At 42.4% G+C, this 20,609-nt stretch overlaps 1 protein-coding gene across 2 annotated transcripts in view; it reads right to left on the bottom strand.

The window, feature by feature from the left end:
* LOC137892724 (A-type potassium channel modulatory protein DPP6-like) overlaps positions 1-17,965 on the bottom strand; it is an 84,054-nt gene extending 66,089 nt beyond the window's left edge. Inside the window, exons 1-2 of one of the 2 annotated variants that reach the window (XM_068738072.1) lie at positions 17,863-17,965; positions 17,537-17,601 (exon numbers count right to left, since the gene is read on the bottom strand). In XM_068738072.1, the coding sequence (XP_068594173.1) occupies positions 17,537-17,593 (57 nt within the window). In that variant the 5' untranslated portion in view covers positions 17,594-17,601; positions 17,863-17,965. Of the gene's footprint in view, positions 1-4,047; positions 4,896-17,536; positions 17,602-17,862 lie in introns of those variants that run through there. The other variant, XM_068738069.1, reaches the window with a different exon arrangement.
* Positions 17,966-20,609: the final 2,644 nt, after the last annotated feature.

Below are 20,609 nucleotides of genomic sequence, written 5' to 3'. Positions count from 1 at the left end.
AGGTAACGAAGAAGCCAGCGGTGGCCATCAGTTAGCAGTCGGCACCTGAAACGTACAAAGCTGTAGCCCGACCACAGAGATAATGAGGACGGCCTATCACATCTCGCTGCTCTCTTTCTTTTGTCTGGCTGCTCATGTTGAGCTCCATCTGGCTGATTTATCTGAGCTTCTGGACCTCAAAGGGAAGCGCACTACTAAAACTAAGACTTGGGAACTGGGCCAAACTGTTTAACTCAGATCTGGAGTATCTCTGGAAGTAGAAGGCACAGCTAAGTGCATATGAGGACAGGCAGGGCATGTGTGTGTGTGTGTGTGTGTGTGTGTGTGTGTGTGTGTGTGTGTGTGTGTGTGTGTGTGCGTGTGTGTGTGTGCGTGCGTGTGTGTGTGTCAGCCCTTGGGCAGTAGTATCTGAATTAAATTTCACACTTAAATCACACAGCCAGAGTGATTAATGAGTCAAACTGTTTGAACTCCAATTTCCTGTGATCAAAAAACGGACAACATAATTATGCAGACAGGGAATTTACCTTTGACAATATTATCAAAGTGAATCTTAAAATTAAAATTAATTTAAAAGATGACAGCCATGTAGGTATGATGACGTTTTACAGGATGAACTCCATGATACCCAGCTAAGAATACTGAAATACAATGGTGACACTATAATAACACTCCAGGAATCTCTGAAAGAGAAACCTCATAGCTCACAGCTCTTTGTGTTCATCCCCGAAGATGTAGCCTGCGTAACCTCCATGTTTCAAAACCAAGTCTTTGCCACCAGGATCCTCAGGGAGAATATCCTACTTTTTCTCTATCATATGTAAATTGCAGTATACTTTTAATAAAAACTCTGTAGCCTAGGAGGAGAAAAAAAGGAAATCACTAATGCATTATAGAGCAGCATGCCAGTCTCAGATCCCTGTGGGAAATAGGTTTTTCACTAATGACTCGCGCTTAAACATGAACATATTTGCTTATAAAAAATGTATCTATTTATAAAAATAAATATAATCTGACTAAGTATTAACTTCTGTAATCATGATACAGGCCAGTAGCTGAAATCGGTGATTTGAGTACAGTAAGTGTTCTGAGATCCAGCTTGAGGCCGGAACCTGCGATGTGCCCTAATTATGAATCAGTAAAATGTAAAGCTCATTTACATAACCGACAGCTAATGAATACCAAAACTTAGAAAGCACATAGAGACAATTGAGATCATCAAATCAAAAACAATAGAACTCTAAAAATAGGAGCTTCACTTTGAGATGAAGGACGTTTGACTGAATAACAAGAAGTCAAAGTATTTTTAGTGGCACTTTAAAAATGGTTGTCTGCCATTGGAAGAGTCAGATGGACTTGATTCTCTGAAGTGCATTACTTCCTTTGAATCTCTGATTTTAAGGACCAATTCTTTTCAAGGGAATTTCTGTTATGCTTGGTCTTATATTTTAATATATATAAAGAAGGAAAAACAATGCCTGTATAGACATAAAGTAAACATAGCCGCTATTTTTACCTTGAGAATGTGCTGCCCCATTTTTGATGTACATATATCGCATTTCATTTGTATTTTGTAAATTTAATTGTTTGTCATACAGAATTGTTCTTTGATCTGTCTTTAAATGATTTCCTGTAAGGCATACTGATCTTTATATGTTGGAAAAGTTTATCAAAATAACTAAACAAACTATTTCAGTGAGAAGAAATGAGCAAATATTTTTGAGTAAGAGTCTAACCTTCGTGCATATGATTCTGAGAAAACGTGCATGAATAAATACGTTGTTACATTTATCTACCCAGACTTCTGTTGAGGCACTTGTCGCCCATCAATGTGAGACACAAACAGAGAAATATGTTTACATTTTCTCTCCTTTTGTCTGTGCAGAAAGAAAAAGTCAATACAGGCCGGGTCATAAAAGCATCCCGGGGCGCCAGTCCGAAGGTCAGCGTATTTCACCTTTACATACAGCAGCCATTAATTAAGGACACTTGTGGGTTTCTATTAGCAGTAAAGGGTACTGACGAGGAGAAAAGAACTGCCGCTGATGTCTCCCTAGGTGACTCAAACTCTACCACAGAGTATTGATGCTTATACCCGGAGCACAGCAACAACTAATCAATCCTGCAAAACACACACAGACACACTTCGAAAGCTGCGGTAAACACAGTAAACTGCTTTTACAAAAAAAGTAATTATTTCCCATTTTTTTATCAGCTTTGATTAAAACATTTTATTTTTTTTAAAGCAGCTCAACTTGCACCTGAAGGATTTTAGAGACAAGCTGAAAAATATAAGCTGGTAAATATTTGGATAAATTAAATTAAATTGACATTTCCAAGTCAATTTGTGCCCTCTCCCTCTGCAAAATAAATGGATACAACAACATTGCATTAAAACTTTTACAGAGCGGTAGGTGGGGTAGGAAATAGTCTCATCTCCTGAGGCTAAAGGCAATTTCATGCTCCAGCACGACTCGGGGGACATCAGGACTAAAGGTGACCCCTAATAAATATGTTGGAAATCCAGCAGCACAATTGCGTCTCCTGGTCACACTCCTAAAATCCAATCCCAAGGTTTAATTGCTAGAGAAAAAATTCACAATTTTTTAATTTTGCAGCAGTGAATTATCATAAAATGAACATATAGAGGCCCATAAAGGAAATGGGGACAAATATGGCGAGCCTGCTGTTGTTGACAGCCCGAGCAGTGTCAGAGTTCAGCCTGTTGCCAACCGTACCGCCTGATGTGACGAACATCAATAATTCAGAGGAACATCACAGCATCGGCAGCTATTTAAAGATCAAAGGCCAGTCATGTACACTTGTGTTTGCTGTAGGTTGGAACTAGTGTCATCTGCAAACAAGCAACACGCGTATTACGTAAGGAGTCGCTTCATCAGGCCTCACTGGAGGCAGAGAGAGTCAAACCAAAAGACTGAAGCACCTGTGTTACACCTTGTTGGTTTCTCCTCTTTGGTTCAAAGAGGGCTAATCAGTTAATATCTGCCTCGGATGCCTAAGGTTGTAAAAATTAAAAAAGACTATATAAAAGCCCCAGGAACAACCGCCATGAAGGCATGGTAGCCAAAAACATTTGAAGAATAAAGCATTATCTGTAGGAGAGGAGCTGTGCAATGTGCAACTTTTAACTATTTGTATTTGCTGTTCTGCATTTTTGCTGTGTGTGTGTGCATCCAAATAAACTGTTGGAAAGACAATCTGGACATTGACAACTCAAAGTGGTACAAAGCTCTATAAATACTGCTAAAATCGAAAATCTGCTCAAAGCAAAGCCTTACTTTCACTAGGCACATGTATTTAGGAGGCTAAATCTGTCAATAGGTCACATACTGTCTCGTATGAGGGAACTTAATCTATTTTTGGGTCACTTGAAGACAAATGTTGAAACAATTATAATGGCAACAGTGTACTATAACAACATTACCTAAATGTCAGAGAACTGAAGCCGACTCAGAGTCACAATAGACCAGAGAAAACTACAGACTCCACCCATGTTTTGCCACAATCTATGACCAAATGATGTTCTTTGCTATTTCAGCATCACGGACGGTGCAAGAGGAAAGCGCAGGCTCTCCCTCCACAAAAACACACACAAAACCTAAAGAAAATCACATCAGACGGTGGTGATTTTCACATTGTCTTTGTCTGTTAAACAATGCTGTGGATACTCCAAAAAAACAAAACAATTTATCACCTTCTTATGAAAGAAGAAGGTGATAAATGACAAAAGACACAGACAGTGACCACAACTTTCACAGGCCCTCTTAGATGTTTATCCAACAGAATCTGAAGACATCTTGAGAAACAAATTATGCAACCAGACAACACAAAAAAAACAAATTCTAGCAAGAGTTAGTTACACTGCCAACTTCTTGACCAAAACTGTAAAATGTCTATACCTCCATGGATATACTCTTGGCTTATTACTGTGTTTGTCTGAGCACATGTGTCTTATCTAAACTAAACATCTGGAGATTGTTTTCATAAGGGAGGGTTATGTCGGGTAATAAAGTAGAAGTGTCTTACATCCTCATCCTCCTTCGAGCTTTTTTTGCGGTACTGGACGTGAGGTCTGCCATCGACGAGTTGCTGAGGGGTCTTCGCTGCGTTTTCCTCGTCTGCAACCTGACCACCGAGAAGGTGACTGGCCTCAGGTGGGTGCGGGAAGGAATTGGCCGTGCTTATCTTCCCGTTGAATCTCTGATACAGCGAAGCCATATTATAGGTCCAGTTCAGATAAAGCAACTTACAGCATGTCAGAGCCACAGACGGGTCTCGCCTGAGTCGAGTATTTAAAAAAAATGTTTTTAGGGAAGATCTAATGGTTTTCTGTGCGCCTCGAGGAGAACCGATGGCAGGCGGCCAGTTTTCACCTCCGGGTTAAAGCAACAACAAAAAAAGATAAGATGAAGATATCGAGCTAGTAAATAAGCATCTGTGGATAGCGGATGACTCACAACCTGAAGTGATAGACCGATATAAAGCTGAATCCTTCGCAGCAGCGATGTCCTTTCAGCTTTTGTCCGGGCGCACGGCAGACTGGTGGGCTGAAGGTGTCAATAGTTGTCTCTCATCTGTATTCACAGCACGCTGTCTCTCCAGTTTCCTGACGCCGTCAACACAGCGAGGCAGCAGGCGGATGCGCGCCGAGTTTCCGATCAGATACTCGGTCCCCCCGCCAGACTCCCGGTGATTGTCTGCGAAATGAGAAGAGCGCGAGATAATGTTTCGACACTTTCGGCTCGGTTTCGTGGCGGCCCGTCCTCAGCGCACGAAGAGTGTGTGTGTACGTCTGTGTGTGTGTGTGTGTGTGTGTGTGTGTGTGTGTGTGTGTGTGTGTGTGTGTGTGTGTGTGTGAAGGACGCAGGGAGCTCGGCGGTGTACTCTCCGCAGACGCGCTCTGCATGAGAAGTGACCAGCGCTGAGAGAGAGCAGCGCTACTGTATTGCGCTTTCTGTCGCCGCACTTCTCCGTGGTGCCGTTTTACGCACAAACACACTACCGGCGCGGCGCGACTTTCACCTAATTGTTGGTCATTTACAACGTCTGCTTAACGAGGCGCACTCATGTACGATTTCATGAACGATGTCATAACATTTTCTCCCAAATGACTGTAGGCCTATTTGGTCCCAGGACGGAGCTCGAGTGCCTCTCTGTGGCGCGCTGGATTAGGGCAGGCTGACCACACCTCTACCTCAGGTGTAAAACAAGAAATCCTCTTGTTTTTGCTCACGTTGTCTGAGAACATTCAGATCTTAAAGCTATAAGCTCGAGAACAACACATCTACAGGCGAACATTCTTTTCATTTTACTAAAAACAGCCAGAAAACAGTCACATGCAGCAAATGTGTTTGTCCTGCAACAAAACAAAACGCAAGCAAGGTCTTGCACTTTCCTTAAGATCCCTTATAGTAATCATTCAAAACATAAAAGTGTCTCTCTTCCCTGATGCATGCAGTTTCCCTTTTTCTATAATATATTTCCAGTCAGTCCACATTCACAAGTATGGACTCATACACTACAATTCACGCTTGAAATGCTCACAGAGACTCCAAAGATATGCAGCTCTCTGGTAAATGCAGAATATTGGCTTATGTGTGGAGGGAGGGGAAAGGCTCTTGAGTCAAAGTGTTAAAATCTGTGCCATCCCTGTCATGGACGCCACAGGCGAACACCCCACAGCCTCTTACTGTGACAGCTCAAACTATCACTCCACCGGGCCGAGCCGTATTTCTGGGAAATAGGTCATCTTCACATGGGTACAACTTCAAAGCAGCACTAAAGCGTGGCTCAAAACAGCCCCTCACACATTTGGCTGAATAGCACTGTTTTGCATCTCCCATTAACTGAAATCAAGTATATTGCAAAGAGCACTCAAGGTAGACTGAATACAACAGCAGATATGAAAATATTCTATATTTGACATTGAACAAAGAGCGAGTTTCAATTATTTTTTCCCCCCTTTTTTGACAAATGGTGAGTCATCTTCATCTCTGAAAGAACTGCTGCAGGCTCACTGAAACATGGCTTTTATTATGAATGTCACCTCTTTAATAGAACATTTATCTAGAATACAGAATATTGTTTTCAAAAGGTTTGTTCATCCATTAAAAAAATACATTGGATATTACTGCATTTATCTAATTAAAGTTAGTCCCTTTCCCTCCCGTTTCTCTTCACTTGGAATCAATTGTCCTTCATAAACAAACTGAATTTGTTTGACGCATGCTTTTTAATTGCAGTAAAGATTTATGTTGCGAGCATCCAGGCTTCCGACAGCCTCCGCTTACACTCGCCTTGGTCCCTGTCATCATTTGTTCCTCTAGTTCATAAATGCCTTTCCCGGGTCTGCGCACCCACCGGGGAAATAGGTCCGAGTCACTTGACATCCGTCCCCGGCCTCCCTGATAGATGTCTTCCAATCTCCACCACCTTGTTGGGGAGCTATTGTGAACTGCCTGGCTGCTTTAACGCTCCCCTCAGGACCTCGCCGGGAGCCACAGGCTCAGCTCGACTCCCCATATCGCCTCCTCGCAGATACGGCAGCTGACTGGAGCTGTATGCCTTCCTCGCTCTCACAAACATCACTGCAGTCGAGCACATGCATTATTAGAGGCAAAATGCGGAGAGGCATGTAATAACAGCTATGATGATGATGATGATGATGATGATAGCTGCAGCACACCTAATACCTCTGTGGGTAGCTAATGGTGCTGTTGGAGCCAGTGCAAGTTGCTTCAGGTGTGATATGGGACATTGTAATTATATTTCAGGCTCATAACAGATGCATTTTAATCTGAATGACGTAATGCACGTCTGTGCACTTTATCACGTTGTGAGTGATGGATTTAGGGCTCAGTGAAGTCCCTGGGTGAGAGAGGGATTTAAACACAGAAGTAACCACATCATTTAACTGAAAGTGCGCAGGTGTTATCTTGTTGTATAAAAAGGGCTGGAAGTAAGTCATTTGCTTTCCCATTATTGTGGAAATTAAGTTAAAATACTAGTTCTCACATGCACCAAGGACTGCTAGAACACTGGGGTAGCCTGCAGGTAAAATCGCAGCACTGCCTAAAAGACACAGCCACTTTAGTTTTGTTGGCAAAAAAAAAAGACTGAAGAGGAACCAACAAGTCAGAGAAACAAAAAATGATGAGCAAACTTATGTCCAGCATGTAAATAAACAGTAAAAAGTTCTATAGCAACAATTTGCGCTTTCTAATATTTGGTTCTTTTCTGTTTTAGTGTAAAGACTTCCATCCATGGAGCGTGTTTAAGGTCATTTATAGCATTTTCTTTTTCAAAAATATGTAAAACAGAGTTAAGTGGGGTGATAAGCTTGAAGCTAAGCTCAGTGTCTCACATGATTCATAATATATATAAATATATTGTGATGCACATACTAATGTGTTTGCACTAACTGAAATGTGACCAGAGGCCAACTAGTTTCCATCATCATGCTACACACAGCAACAAAATGACTCACAAATGAATTTTATGGAAGAGCAAACAGATCAATCAATCAATCAATGTCTGGTGGGAGGGCAATAGCCTAATATCTCATTTCCTCTGAACATCACTTGGCTGAATCAGGAAATTACCTCTCCACATGCATGTAACAGAGTGGATGTATTTACAGCCCACCATAATCACATCATTTTTGCACCATTTTTCCATTTGGTATTAGCAGGACGCTAATGATTTCCCTTGATGCTGAGCTGAGCCAACCGAGGCAACAGCCTGTTTTTTGTTTTTTTATTCACCCTGCTGACTGTGTGAGATTAAATGCCCCTGCTTTGCTTTCTGGTGGCCTGTCTTATATATTTGATCTTAAAGCTGTCCTCAAGACAGTCCATTATACTAGGGCCGTAAATAGGTTACTCTGATGTTGTCACGTAAACTATGTTGTGTGCATCAAATGTGTATCAGAACCAGTCTGCAAGCAGGAATTGCATAAAACTTCGTCACTCTAGATCAGAGGTCAAACTGTGAGAGAGATGTGAGGCAACGATACTGCATGAGTGGAAGGAAACTGTGCATGCAGTTGTTCTATGGAGGTAACAAACCCTTAGCGCCGTAACATTAGCTACTTTGCGTCAAAACATGTTTAGCGTCATACGTTGGTGGCATCTGAACACAAAGACACAATACAGATACCTCTAGATTCAGTGTGACTTCCCCTTTTCGTGGATGTATTTATCTCTGATGTCCATCACTGAATTAACCTCGCCTAGAAATCCTCCCCCCAAAAATAACGCGGCTTATAACTCCAGAACTTCCCGGAGATTCACAAAGTCTTTAAGTGTTCTTCGATATCAAAGTCACACTGTGACAGTTGTCTGTACATCCATGCTTACATTGCAAACAAATACTGCTGACAGCTTATTCTGCATGCTTTTAATGGTGCAATTGTGCCCAATTGTGAACCAATATAGGCTAAAAAACTAACGGGGCTCAAGCTGCAAAGTATGGTAACTCGAGGTAACGTTTCAAACTACTACCTGTTCCCAGAGACCCCATTTTATGAGAACTCTATCGTTCCAAAGTTTAGGGCGTTATTATCCCCCGAATAGCAGTAAGACAAGTAATGATAATAGGAGTGACAAAATATTAACAATAACTTTTTTATGTTGCACTTGGGGGACTTTGAAAACCCCTGCTCTAGATTGGATAGATAGTATATTAGATATATAGACAGATAGATAGATCCACTGTTATCAGAATGAGCATCTTATTCTTAACACAATCTTACTGGCCAAGTAAGTGTGTGCACATACAAGCAATCTAAATCTGTTGGTCTCTTTTTGCTGAAAGAGGTAAACACTGACTACTAAATATACGCCTTTCCCATCAGGATCACAATGTTATATTGAACATGTCTAGAAATAATACCCATTGCTCGCTCTCTCAGAAACATCTCCCTCTCTCACTGTTTATCAAAATCTAATTATGCCTCACTGAAGGCCAAAGTCAATAGGGCTGTGCAAAGGAATACGTTAACACTGAATTACACCCCAACACTACATAACAACTCTCGGCTCATTTTGGGCCTTGTAGCAACGGCAGATTCAATTACTGTGCGCTGCAAGTCACGACACTTCATTACCATTGCGGCCCGCTACATAAAATCAGAAAGCTTCCACAAATCCCTGAAGCGGTCGCTGAATTCGGTTCACTTCATATTTACTTGATGGTATGCCATGACAACCAGCTTCAATGCATACTGAGTCTCATGTAGATTCCACAGTTCATGCACGATTGTTATGACAATTCCACTGTAAATTCCCATTACTGTAAATATTCGAGTACGGGCTCATTTCTAAACTCTGTGCCCTGCGTAAAATTCAACTTTGTTGTACTGCTTTCCAGGACTAAAACCGACTGAGCATGTAGCCTGTTGGAGCTGCCATATTATTATTATCTTCTATGGAGAATAAGTGCTGAATCTTCCAGTACATTACGCATGAAAGGAAGCTATGTACTGAGCCCAAATTGAAATGGCGGCAGATAAGTCACAGAGGAAATGGAGTTTAATTCAGGCTGATGTGGTAGAATAGACTGTGGCTACGTTTGAGGGGAGCAGCAGACTACAATCGTGGATTGTGACAGCAGCAGATGATGGGGGAGAAGGGGGAGATCGGGAGCGTCACTAAGAATTTATTTCCTCATGTGTGTTTGAGTGTGGCTGGATAGTGTGTCGCAAAACAAGGGCTGAAAAGGCGTTGGGATGAATGAAAGGAGGGAGCTCATCACATGTGAGGTCGTAATCTGAACCACTCTGCTTCCCCTGCTTTTTTTTCATTCAGATATTAGTTGCATTATTTTTCTGGTGTTATAAATTAACGCCCCTTTGGTTAATATTCCATATGGCTCTTTATACATCTATACTAGACATCTCCAACCACTGAGAAAAGTGTTTGCGTTTAGAGTGTACTTAAGTGTTTCTCTGCTGGAGACACAAGCCATTCCTTTTAACTCTAACAACCACCATCAGATTGTGTCTGTTCTTACATTTTACATCTCTTTAATTGCTTGAGAATAACAAAAGTTATTCTAAACTTCTACTCTTTATCAATCCCGCTTGCAGTCCTATTTGCATGCAAGAAGGAACTGGCATCAGCGCATAAATACTTCTATCCAACTGTTTCCCCACGATTGGCCAGAACTCATTAGATGGCAACACATCACAAGGAATAACAATGAGGTACTAAGCATTCTCCACAGCATATGTAAGCAAACCATTCATTAGAAGTCAGCACTTGAAATAAAATTAAGCGGGACGCGTTTGTCCATCAAGATCACCAGAAGAGACGCCGAGAACACGCTGCCGCCACCACCCCACCCAACCGCCACCCTTTCCTGCTTGTCCAGTTGTTATCAAACACAGCCAGCAGCCTTTTTTTCTGTCAGGAGCAGGAGACTATACCCATAAACACAGACATTCCCCCACAGCGTGACGTGCATGCTAAAGAGGCCCCTTACCCTTCTGGAAGGAGTGCTGGTGTCTATCTTCAGCTGGGTGGCTATGAAGACAGACATAGTGGCGAAAAAGTGCCACTTGCTTTCCCCTCTCGCTGTGTGCTCACACCTTTGTGCTGTGAAGTTGAGGCTGCTGGAGGTGCCTGAGAAGTCCCCCCCCCCCCCCCCCCCCCCCCCCCGCACCTCCCCTCCAGCTACAGGAGAGGATAACCCGGGGGTCCAAGAGCCCGACCAAAACGCCTCCCTCTCTCTTCACTGGGTGAATCCATCACACAGACACTGGCATCGCCTCCACCGGGGGAGGGTGGGGGGGCATCTCCACTGCTCAGGCTGTTCCAAACACTACTTATCTCTCCCGTCCTTACTCCCTCCCTCCCTCCCTGGCTCACACCCTGTCTCACACACGCTTCAACTGAGTTTTCTCAGCGAAGCTGGAGAGTGTAAGTGAATTAGACACACACTGTATATATAAACAATAAACACAAATTGTTTCTCAACATATCAGCACCAATACTGCCTGTGAGGCATTTTTTTCCCTTTACGTGTGTGTGTGTAAGTGTGTGTGTCTGTCTGTGTGTGTGTTTTTCCCAATCTGAGTGTGTGCTCATATTACCAAGAAATGGATCAATTCAGTCCTCTGTGCAGCTGGGTTCTGATTAGGCCCAAGTAATATTTATGCTGCCTGTCTTCTACATCGTAAAATACAACACCCTCACCCACTCTCTCACACACACACACACACACACACACACACACACACACACACACACACACACACACACACACACACACACACAAACACACACAATCACAGAGACACACATCAAGCCATGCTAACAGGACAGAAGCCTGGCACAAGACACACAGCTGCTTTTATTTATGTAGCATTTGAGCTTTGTGTATTGAATCCCAGGGCTGAGACAGCGTAACCAGTTTATTCAACCAGACCACAGCATGGAGCAATGGGATAGAGGCAATGAAATGGCTTTTATAGAACTGGAAGTAGTCATATTTTTTTTCAAGGAAAATCACAACCATCCTCTCCATTCTTAATCCAATCTGCCCAAGTGAATATGAGAAAAGCCAGAGGCAAGAAGCACCGTACCTGGAGAAGACCAGCACAGAGAACGCATTCATAACTCATTCAGGAGCAGTGAATCACAGGGCCACACACACACACACACACACACGCGGTCAAACCCCGTTCAGGTGCGGACTCGGGAGCTGAATCATGGCTCTTATTGATGCTGATGTCCAGCATTTTGCTCGTATGTGAAATCAAGATGCTGAGGCAGTGTGAACATTCAAGCGGCGCAGGGTCGTTAAGGCGCCATCACATTGCAGAACAGTGCCTCAAGCCGGTGGCTTATTTAACATGCATGGGAAAAAATGTGCACCACTCCAATGTGACCTAGCCAAATATTCATTGGAGCGAAGTCAATAAAATAAAGTTGGGACGCCTATGTTCTTATTTCACAGACAGCTGCATTTTCTACATCCCTTCATAAATACTTCTATTCAAAGTCAGATGAATTTCTTTTTGACCATGACTCATTGGTTCGTTTAAAGAGGGATTCTTCCCCCTGCAACTGCAGCAGTTTGTCACTAATGACTGCCGTGCCTCAGCTCATATTTTACGTGTTTGATTTGCACACAGATACCAAACTCAGGATGAGAGCAGCAGTTGATGAAGAGCTGCACGTAGTTGCAGGTAGGTAGTATAATCACAGAACATGAGACGATAAAAGTTTAAATTAAAAACGCAAGAACAAAAGGAAACAGCTGCACGCTTAAAAGGTTTTTCTTTTTTCCATGTTAATCAGGCCAGCATGTAAAGCCATACGCTATACACCGAGGATAAAAATGGGCTTAAGTTCATATTTGCATGCACACCACAGGAGACAAGGTTTCATCTGAGAGAATAATTGCTCCAGTGACTGTACCGGGGAATAATAAACTCCTTTGAGTTAATACAAGACTTGGCAGTTGTAGTTACAGCCATTGCTGCTAACGAGCTGATTTTGTGCCGTGACATTTCCCTGGGGTCCTTTAAAGAAGCCCCTGATTGGTCATTTTCCGTATTCATTTTTGTCACATTTACAGCCATGACATACACTCCTATGTTTATGAACATTGCTGGCTCACGGTAAGTCACTGTAATTGCAATTAGTGCAGAAGGTCAGGGCCGTTACTGTTGTAAAGCACAAAGGTGACGTTCTGTTCTATCATCCTGACAGACGATTAACAATGTGCATGCTTTCATTTTTTTTTTCACTTGTTTACTGAGACTCACTTCTTCTGTTTGTCACCTCCCACTGATTTTTGCAGAGCGTGAGCCGCCTTTTAAGAGCTGATGTCAAAACAAAATCATTAATTAAGTGTGTGCAATATAACAATGGCACAGACAAATTGAAGACATTAGTTTATATTAGTACTCAAAAAATCCCAGTGACAGTGTGCATTTTAGTATTATTAAATCAGACATACCAGCATGTTTAAGAGAAACACTATATGGCTCTCTTGATCCAGAGAGAAGGTTGGATTTATCACCAGATAGCACAGGGAAAATGAAATCATCAGTTTAGGTTTTGGCTTATCTAAGAGTGACTACAGCTGCTGAATTAAATTGATGAATCATAAACAGATCAATAAGCAAGGCTGGTAAATACCAAACAGCTCTACGTGGATTGCAAGAAGCAAATCATCCCAAATAGCATATTCCTCTTCCTTTTTTCTTTTTTTTTTACTGTGAGGGTTTGTGTGACTCTGTACACCCTGTATATGTGTGTGTGTGTGTGTGTGTGTGTGTGTGTGTGTGTGTGTGTGTGTGTGTATTAGTGTGTCTTTGTGCGTGCTCCTGGGCAGCATGACAGTTTTAATCAAAACTCACTTCACAACTTTATGCCCCATGAGGCCGGGCAAACCTTTCCCGCTTTCCGGCCTTAGCCCCGGCTCTGATCTTGACCTTCAGCCAGACCACAGCACCTATCCCGGCTAATCAACTCAAAGGCCACAAGCATCCTCCACCAGCGCTCCTCCCTGTGGATCCCCAGATTCACATTGATGTACTTGGTATGCCTCTCAGACCAGCTCCTCCTTGAGCTCAGGGAAGGGCGGAGGTGCAAAGGTATAAATAGAGGACACAACGCTGTTTTTTCACAGAATGGGAATGAGTCCAGGAATTCGTGCCTATCTGTCCACGGTGCACGTCTTTATCAGCGAAACGCAAGCAGCTTTTACTCACAGAGTTCTATCAGGTCATCTGCTGCAGGTGACAGCTACAGATGAACCCTGCGCCTCGTGGGAGCAATGCAAGAGCATGATGCGCCCATGGATGAAGAGCTGGCGGTGCTTGCCGGTGGCCAGGAAAAGCTTTCATATACATGGTTCTCATCTACAGCAAACCTTCCCTGGAGAGCCAAACCCACGGCACAGCAGTTAGCGGTGACAAATGACTGCTGTTGAATGGCGTTGTCCCTTGCCGCCGGCCGTCCCTCGTTGTTTCTCCGTCTCCGGATTTCATTTCATCAAACAATGTGCCATTGTTCACCACCGCATTACCACTCTCAATGCGGCCATTGGACAGAATAAACAGATGGTATCGAGATGTGCGCCTGGTAGCACGAAAAGCACGGAAAATGAAAGTCATTTTGCACCGGCTAATAATGGCTGTGGGCAGCAATACAAACATTTTAAGCAGGCGATTCAAAGCACAATGGTTTGAATGCAGGAATACAGAGGGCTCGCTAGATGAATACAGAATGCTTTTGAAAGGCATTTCATCCGCACGTATTCCTGCTGCATACAAATCGTCTCGGTGAAAGTTTGTCTGTACAAGTCTACTCAAGGGAACCAGCAAATCCTTGAAAACATACTTTCAAACAACCTCCGACGCAGTTGCTCTCGAAACTAAACCCGATCAAACAGATCAAAGTTATGATCATGTTCCATGGAAACATACTTGAATGACAGCCTAACATGCAACATGACCCCCAGATTTGTACAAACAGTTGAGCTGTGCCTGAACATTAGAGACAGTATAACAGAGACTTGTTTGCAGAGGGTGAAACAATACCGTTCGTATCTTGGAAAATAGGGAGCACTGTCAGCCGTCTGACTGCCTCTTAGTCTCTCCCAGTAAATGCAAATGATGGAAGGCTACACTCAGGAGAAAGGTACTGGCCTTGAAAACGTCAGGCAACACCAGAGGCAGCCAGCACAACAGATGAGACTAGACACCGTGAGGTCAAACACGAAGTGTGTTTTCTGATATTTCTGGGAAACGTCTGAATGTGATTAAAAGATGCAAAGTACCCTTTCCATTCCGATTTACATGTTTTTAAAATTGTGGATCAGCGTGTTCATGTGCCCTAAAACACTACAAGATACTAGAAACAGAAAGCATGCAGGTCCATGTACCAGCCCGGTTTCTCTTTCTGCAGAGCACATTTGGATGTTGGGATTTGTGAATCCTTTCGAGTGTCACAACATAATCTCTACAGAAAAACATCAACAAAAAAAAAAGATTTCACCACAGAAGCAGCAACAGCTGACAACAAACATTGCAAAGAGCTTAATAATGCAGTAAAGTTGTGGATGACAGTAATCAACACCGTAATGTGGTGACACCATCAAAAGGCTCAAAATAACATTCTAGAAATGTTTTGCATGTCGATTATCTGCATTTTAATGCATTGGATATTACATTTTAGCCACTAAATCAAAATAATTGTTTGAGCTTTGCATATCGCATCTCCCAACATAAACTACATCTTCTTTCTTATTAGAAATGACTTCCTATTATCTCCTAACGAAAGGCGTGAAATACCCTTGCTGAAAAGGTATGATTACAAGAGTTTTACTGAAAGATTTGCTGGGATTAAAAGCTTGAAACGCCATAACTGCAGTAACTTTGACACTTGTCTGTGAAGGGCAATGTCTGTCACTGGTTCATAGTTATAATTTCCTAAAGCAATTGTTGTTATTACTAATACTTAAAGTAAAAAACAAGAGGAGGAAAAAGGGTCAAGAAGAAAATAGCAAAAAGAAAATAATGAGAGTGTATCCATACGGCTAATACATTTCTATAACTCAGAGCTCTCTCATTCTCATGGCTGGATCATAATAACCAAATCGAGTGTAATGAGTTTCAGTGAAGACATGTCTGCATTTTCTCAGATTTTGCTCTGTCCTCTGAGAGCAGTGGGCAGCTCGGATATCGACAGCCAGACTTAATGATTTCTTTTCTATGCAAATTGACAGCAGATTATATGGTAAAATTTAATAGGCTATGCCCGGGAGCCTTTAAAAAGTCGAACTCTGGTCACAGAAATTTTACTCTTCATGGCCTTTGGGCTTTCATAGCATCGAGCTGTAGAGGAAGTGGAGTCAGCCAAACAGTGGGATGTACAGAGGCAGAGCTTCTCATCGCAAGTGGTGAAATTAGTTGTTGTTTTTTAAAAACAGACTGGAGGCTTGTGAAATCAAAATAAAAGGAGAAATATCTGTCTGGATGCCGAGAAAATAAACCAAATTTTGGCATGGAAGCTTGATCTGGAGTCAGTGTGTGACTTTGTGCCTCCAGCAGAGGGCAAACTAACTCTAGCATCGGTTCAACTGAAGTCATGGGATGATATCAAGAGTCAGTCAAAGTTTAATCTATTTCAATCCGTAGCACTGACAAGTGAAATGAGTGAATCGTCATGGAAAGCCACCGCACATCCATGTTTCATAAGACTGGATGAAACACTGTCACATCAAACAAAACATGCAGAACTGTGAGATCTAAACATGAGGAAACTAATTAAGTGAATTGATGGGGCAAAATATTTCCACATCCTATTGAGTTAATCTCAAGGTTTTCAATTACTAATCTTTAATCTAATCCTTATTTATTTTTATTTTTTTGTGAATTCTGCATGTGGCACTAGGTCTCATTCATCTTACAGAAGCACTTAAAAATAGCCAACTAGCCTGCAATCTAGAAACATTTTTGGGGGTCACATGCCCCCTAGAGGCAGACAGATTTGTCACATTCTCAATATTTCAAGGCTCCTCATCAGAGCATCACATGCAGGGAAACTGATTCATGCCTCAACACATTGTTTATCCCCTACTGAAAACCACAATCGATGTGTCCTCCTGTGCAATTCAAGTTAACTTTGGATCTTTTATTTGAGTGTTGCTCAGAACAGGCATTATGGGAATGCTGTTGCTGGGGCATTGGCCTACTAATATATATATATATATATATATATATATGTGTGTGTGTGTGTGTGTGTGTTTCCCCATCCTATGGGTTGATTTGTGGTGGTTTCTTAGTGAGAGTATCGAAAAGGGCAATCCATCCACGTAATTACAGACTTAAAGTTGTAAATGAAAAGAAAACATCAAGTCAGAGCTGTGAGGGAATATAAAATAACCAGACTTGTATCAGGACAACCTAATTGGTTTTGCTGCACATGGAGCTGTGGACAGATCACTCCATTTAGCGCATGAACTTCGCAAACAAGTATCTTATCAAATGATTTGGTCTATCGAATCCTAACTTCCAAAAACAAGTGGAAAACTACGAGAAGACATTTTGGAGAGTCTTTGCTTCGATACAAGCAGAGAGTGTTGTTGCAAAACAGTGGCACTTGTTGTTTCCAGACAATTCCTGATTAAGTGATGCTGCACTTGAATGAATGCGTATCAAATAAAATAGACTGAATATGACGCTGAGGTAAACCACAGAGGGGAAACTGAAAAAAAAGTTACAGTTTGGGATTAATAAAAAAAAAAGACGCGGCAGACAGCAACATCTCGCCGGCACGTAACACCTCTCTGATCGCCTCCTGCTGCTGAGGGTGATGAGTCCGCAGCAAAAGGACGCGAAATTGTCTCTTCGCGCACCAGCTGTGCGCCTTCAAAAGTACACTCCAACGATGCCGTGCCAATTGGCGAGGGTGAATTCTACGCCTATAGTGGTTAGAAAAGAAATGCCGGCAGAATGTGAACAAGAGGTGGAAATGAGGAGGCTTCAAATATAAATTACCTTCTCTCCCTTGGTGGATCCCCTGCGGTAGTTTCCTGCACCTGCGGACGAGTTCATGGTCTAGTCTGCAAGACAAAAACATGCACCTGAAGCACACTGGACAATCCACTTTGCTCTCTCTCTCTCTCTCTCTCTCTCTCTCTCTCTCTCCCCCCCCCCCCTCTATTTCCCTCTCTGAGCATGCACGTGCCCGTATCTATCTACGCTTTTTTTCTAGTAGCCTGCAAGTTAAAAAAGCCACGCATACGGCGACACATGCTCACTGATAATTGCATGCGACGGAAGCCCAGCTATTCCAGCAACGAGCGAGATTAAACGCAACCCACCTGTAGCAATGCTGCTTGAAAGCGCCGTCCAATGGAGAATCAAAGCGCCTGAGGCGCAGCCTTTCTCTACTGCTGTTACAGTGGGCGCCTTCTGCCTCGGCAAGTGAGACAGATGATCCGCAGAAAGTTTCCTCCCGATGGCAAGTCACTAGAGGAGTTTATTTTAGAATGCTGCGCAGTAAATGAGCAAGTCCGTGTTCAGAATGATTAAAAAAACAAAAACAACAACTACGCATTTACAAAGAAAAGGAGGAAAAGAGAAGCGAAGCTGTTCTCAGGAGCGATGATCCGCTGCAATCCTCAAAGTGTCCACTTTTAACTGTGTAGTTTGAATCCCTTAGTTTAATAGGAGTCTGCACTGTCCGTATCATCTGTACCTTTTTAGAAACGTTCACGCCCCATCTAGTAAGCCCATAAACTGTGTCGACATATTGTGACGAGTTATAAAAGCGCTTTTGTTGGGGGCAAATAGCAGCATCAATGGCTTGTGCGTATCTGGACTACGAACTTCTGACTCTTGCTTTCACAACTCGTTTATGATTTGTTTCTCTGATCCCGTTTTAAGCTGGACAACCTGCGCGTCACGTGCCGCCGCCCCCCCCCCCCCCCCCGTTTCTGGGCACACACTTCCGCCATAAAGCCAGCAATTAGAGGCTTTTAACGGTGGGTGGTGGTGATCAAAGGCGGAACTATGTCACCCTGCGGGCCCCCAACGCGGTTCGTATTTTTTCCATAGGTCTAATGAGGAAGGGATACAAAGGAGTTCATTACAGAAAGTAAAGTGTGAATTTAGTGAAACCACAGGGCGCTAAGCGGCGGAGCAGTCTGTAAATAGGCTACTAATGATCCGGGGCTGGGGAGTTTTCTATAACTTCAGCATGCAGCTAATTAGACAGAGAGCAAAGGACAGACTTTTCTTTTGTTAACAAGGAAAATATGATTGATATGTATCTATGGGGGTAAATCCTATGAGGGCACAGACTGTTTCTTCCACTTCTGAGGCTTTTTTCTCCTCTGCAGACTTGAGGTACGTGAGTGATTGCAGTCAGTGAAGACAACCTACTGCTCTCTGTGGAGAGGTGAGGAAGTCTGTGCTGTAACCCCCAACTTTGTTTCTTCTTGCTGTTATGTTTTTGCCGCATTGCACTGGTGTTGGAATATGAATAATTGAACAGTGGAAATGTAGTATTATACCCAAAGAAACACAGTTTAGGTATGACAATTCCCAACTGGGCTGCGTTGGTGAAATAGCAACAAGGCAATGCAAAAAACCCCACTTTAAGGCAGATAATAAAGAAGAAGCAACAAAGCCAGGCACAATGTGTGCTCTTTGTTAGGCCTATCATGTGGAGACAGTAACTTCCAAAAGCTCAATTGCAGAATAATTTGAATTCATATTTTATGTGAAAATAATACAACATTTATATCAACCTTTTTTTTGGTTGCCAATCATTCTTGTTTTCTGCATCACTTTTAGGTGAAACTTGTTTTATATCTTCAAAAAGTACACTTCATGGTGGTTTTGTAGTATGCCTTTTTTTGTATTTCCAAAAAGCAATCATGCATGAAACAGGGGAAAGTATAAAGCCTGCCTGACAGAGTGCTGAGCAGCATGGAGGCCTCCTCCATCACAAAGCCATCATTTACAGATCAGCACCATGGACAGCAGCCAGGCAGCTCTGTGGTGTTAATGAAAAACAGGCAAGGCGCTCCGCAGCCACAGGAGACCAATTATGGTTGTTATACTGTTGTGGAAATGCCCAAGTGGAGTAGAGGTCTTCGACCAGGAACCAGTTTATACTGAACAAAAAATGAAATGGAAAGAGTCCAGATGAAATGGACGAAATGAGTGCGGGAGGATAAATGAGGGAGATCTGCAAAACAAAAATGCTTTATGATGATTTATCACGACAGATAGAAAACCTTCAGTATCAATGGAGACGAGAAGACAACTCTCAGTGGACCTTTATCAAAGTCTTGTATTTGTGCAAAGTAATTTGAAAATGTAAAAAAAAATTCAAAAAGAAGACTTTATTTCCATACTTTCTCTGGAGAAATGGCAAAAATGTTGGGCAGAACTTTGGTGACAATGCTAGTAATGATCAGTATTTCCCCTAAGAAGTCTTCATTTATAATTACTGTACCCTCTGTTTCCCATGCCATCATGTCAGCTGACTGTTTATCTGCACTGAATCACATCTATATAGCAAGAAAGCTGACCAATTGAAAGCCGAAGGATTCCTATTTTATTTTATTTTTTTAATCTGCAGCGGCAATCGTGTTTTTGTATGTCCTTAAAAAATTTTAAATTTCAAAGTCTTTGATTTGATTTAACAAGACTAGGCGATTTCAGCCATACAGCTTTTTTTTATTACTGACAAGGCAAGACCCCCAAATTATTGCACGTTTATTTCAAAATGGGCTTAATTTCCGTTTGACTTATTTATTCCATCACCACCTCTGAAACAGCAATCTGGATGCAAAATAAGTCAGAGACTTCTTGCTTGAAATCCAATTTTTCTCCCAGTTGGCCTCCCTCTTTCCTCATCAGAATATCAACAAACTTGACCGCATGGGCTGTAGGGCCATAAATAAATCTCTGTTCGCCACTGACTTAATGGACCTGAGGATCTCAGGGGCATGTGGAAAGCCAGGGCCTGTAGTGATAATGACCTGAATGACCAGTGGAAGCAGCACCATCAGCTTAAAAACCTCCTCCATTTAGCAATGTGTGGGCTGCTTTATGG

The sequence above is a fragment of the Cebidichthys violaceus genome, unplaced genomic scaffold (genome assembly GCF_023349555.1).
Source record: "Cebidichthys violaceus isolate CVI_PGR_0920_01 unplaced genomic scaffold, fCebVio1.0.p SCAF_8, whole genome shotgun sequence".
NCBI classification, from domain to species: Eukaryota; Metazoa; Chordata; class Actinopteri; order Perciformes; family Stichaeidae; genus Cebidichthys; species Cebidichthys violaceus.
The sequence above is the reverse complement of the archived record's forward strand: the minus strand, read 5'-3'. Positions and strand labels throughout refer to the sequence as shown.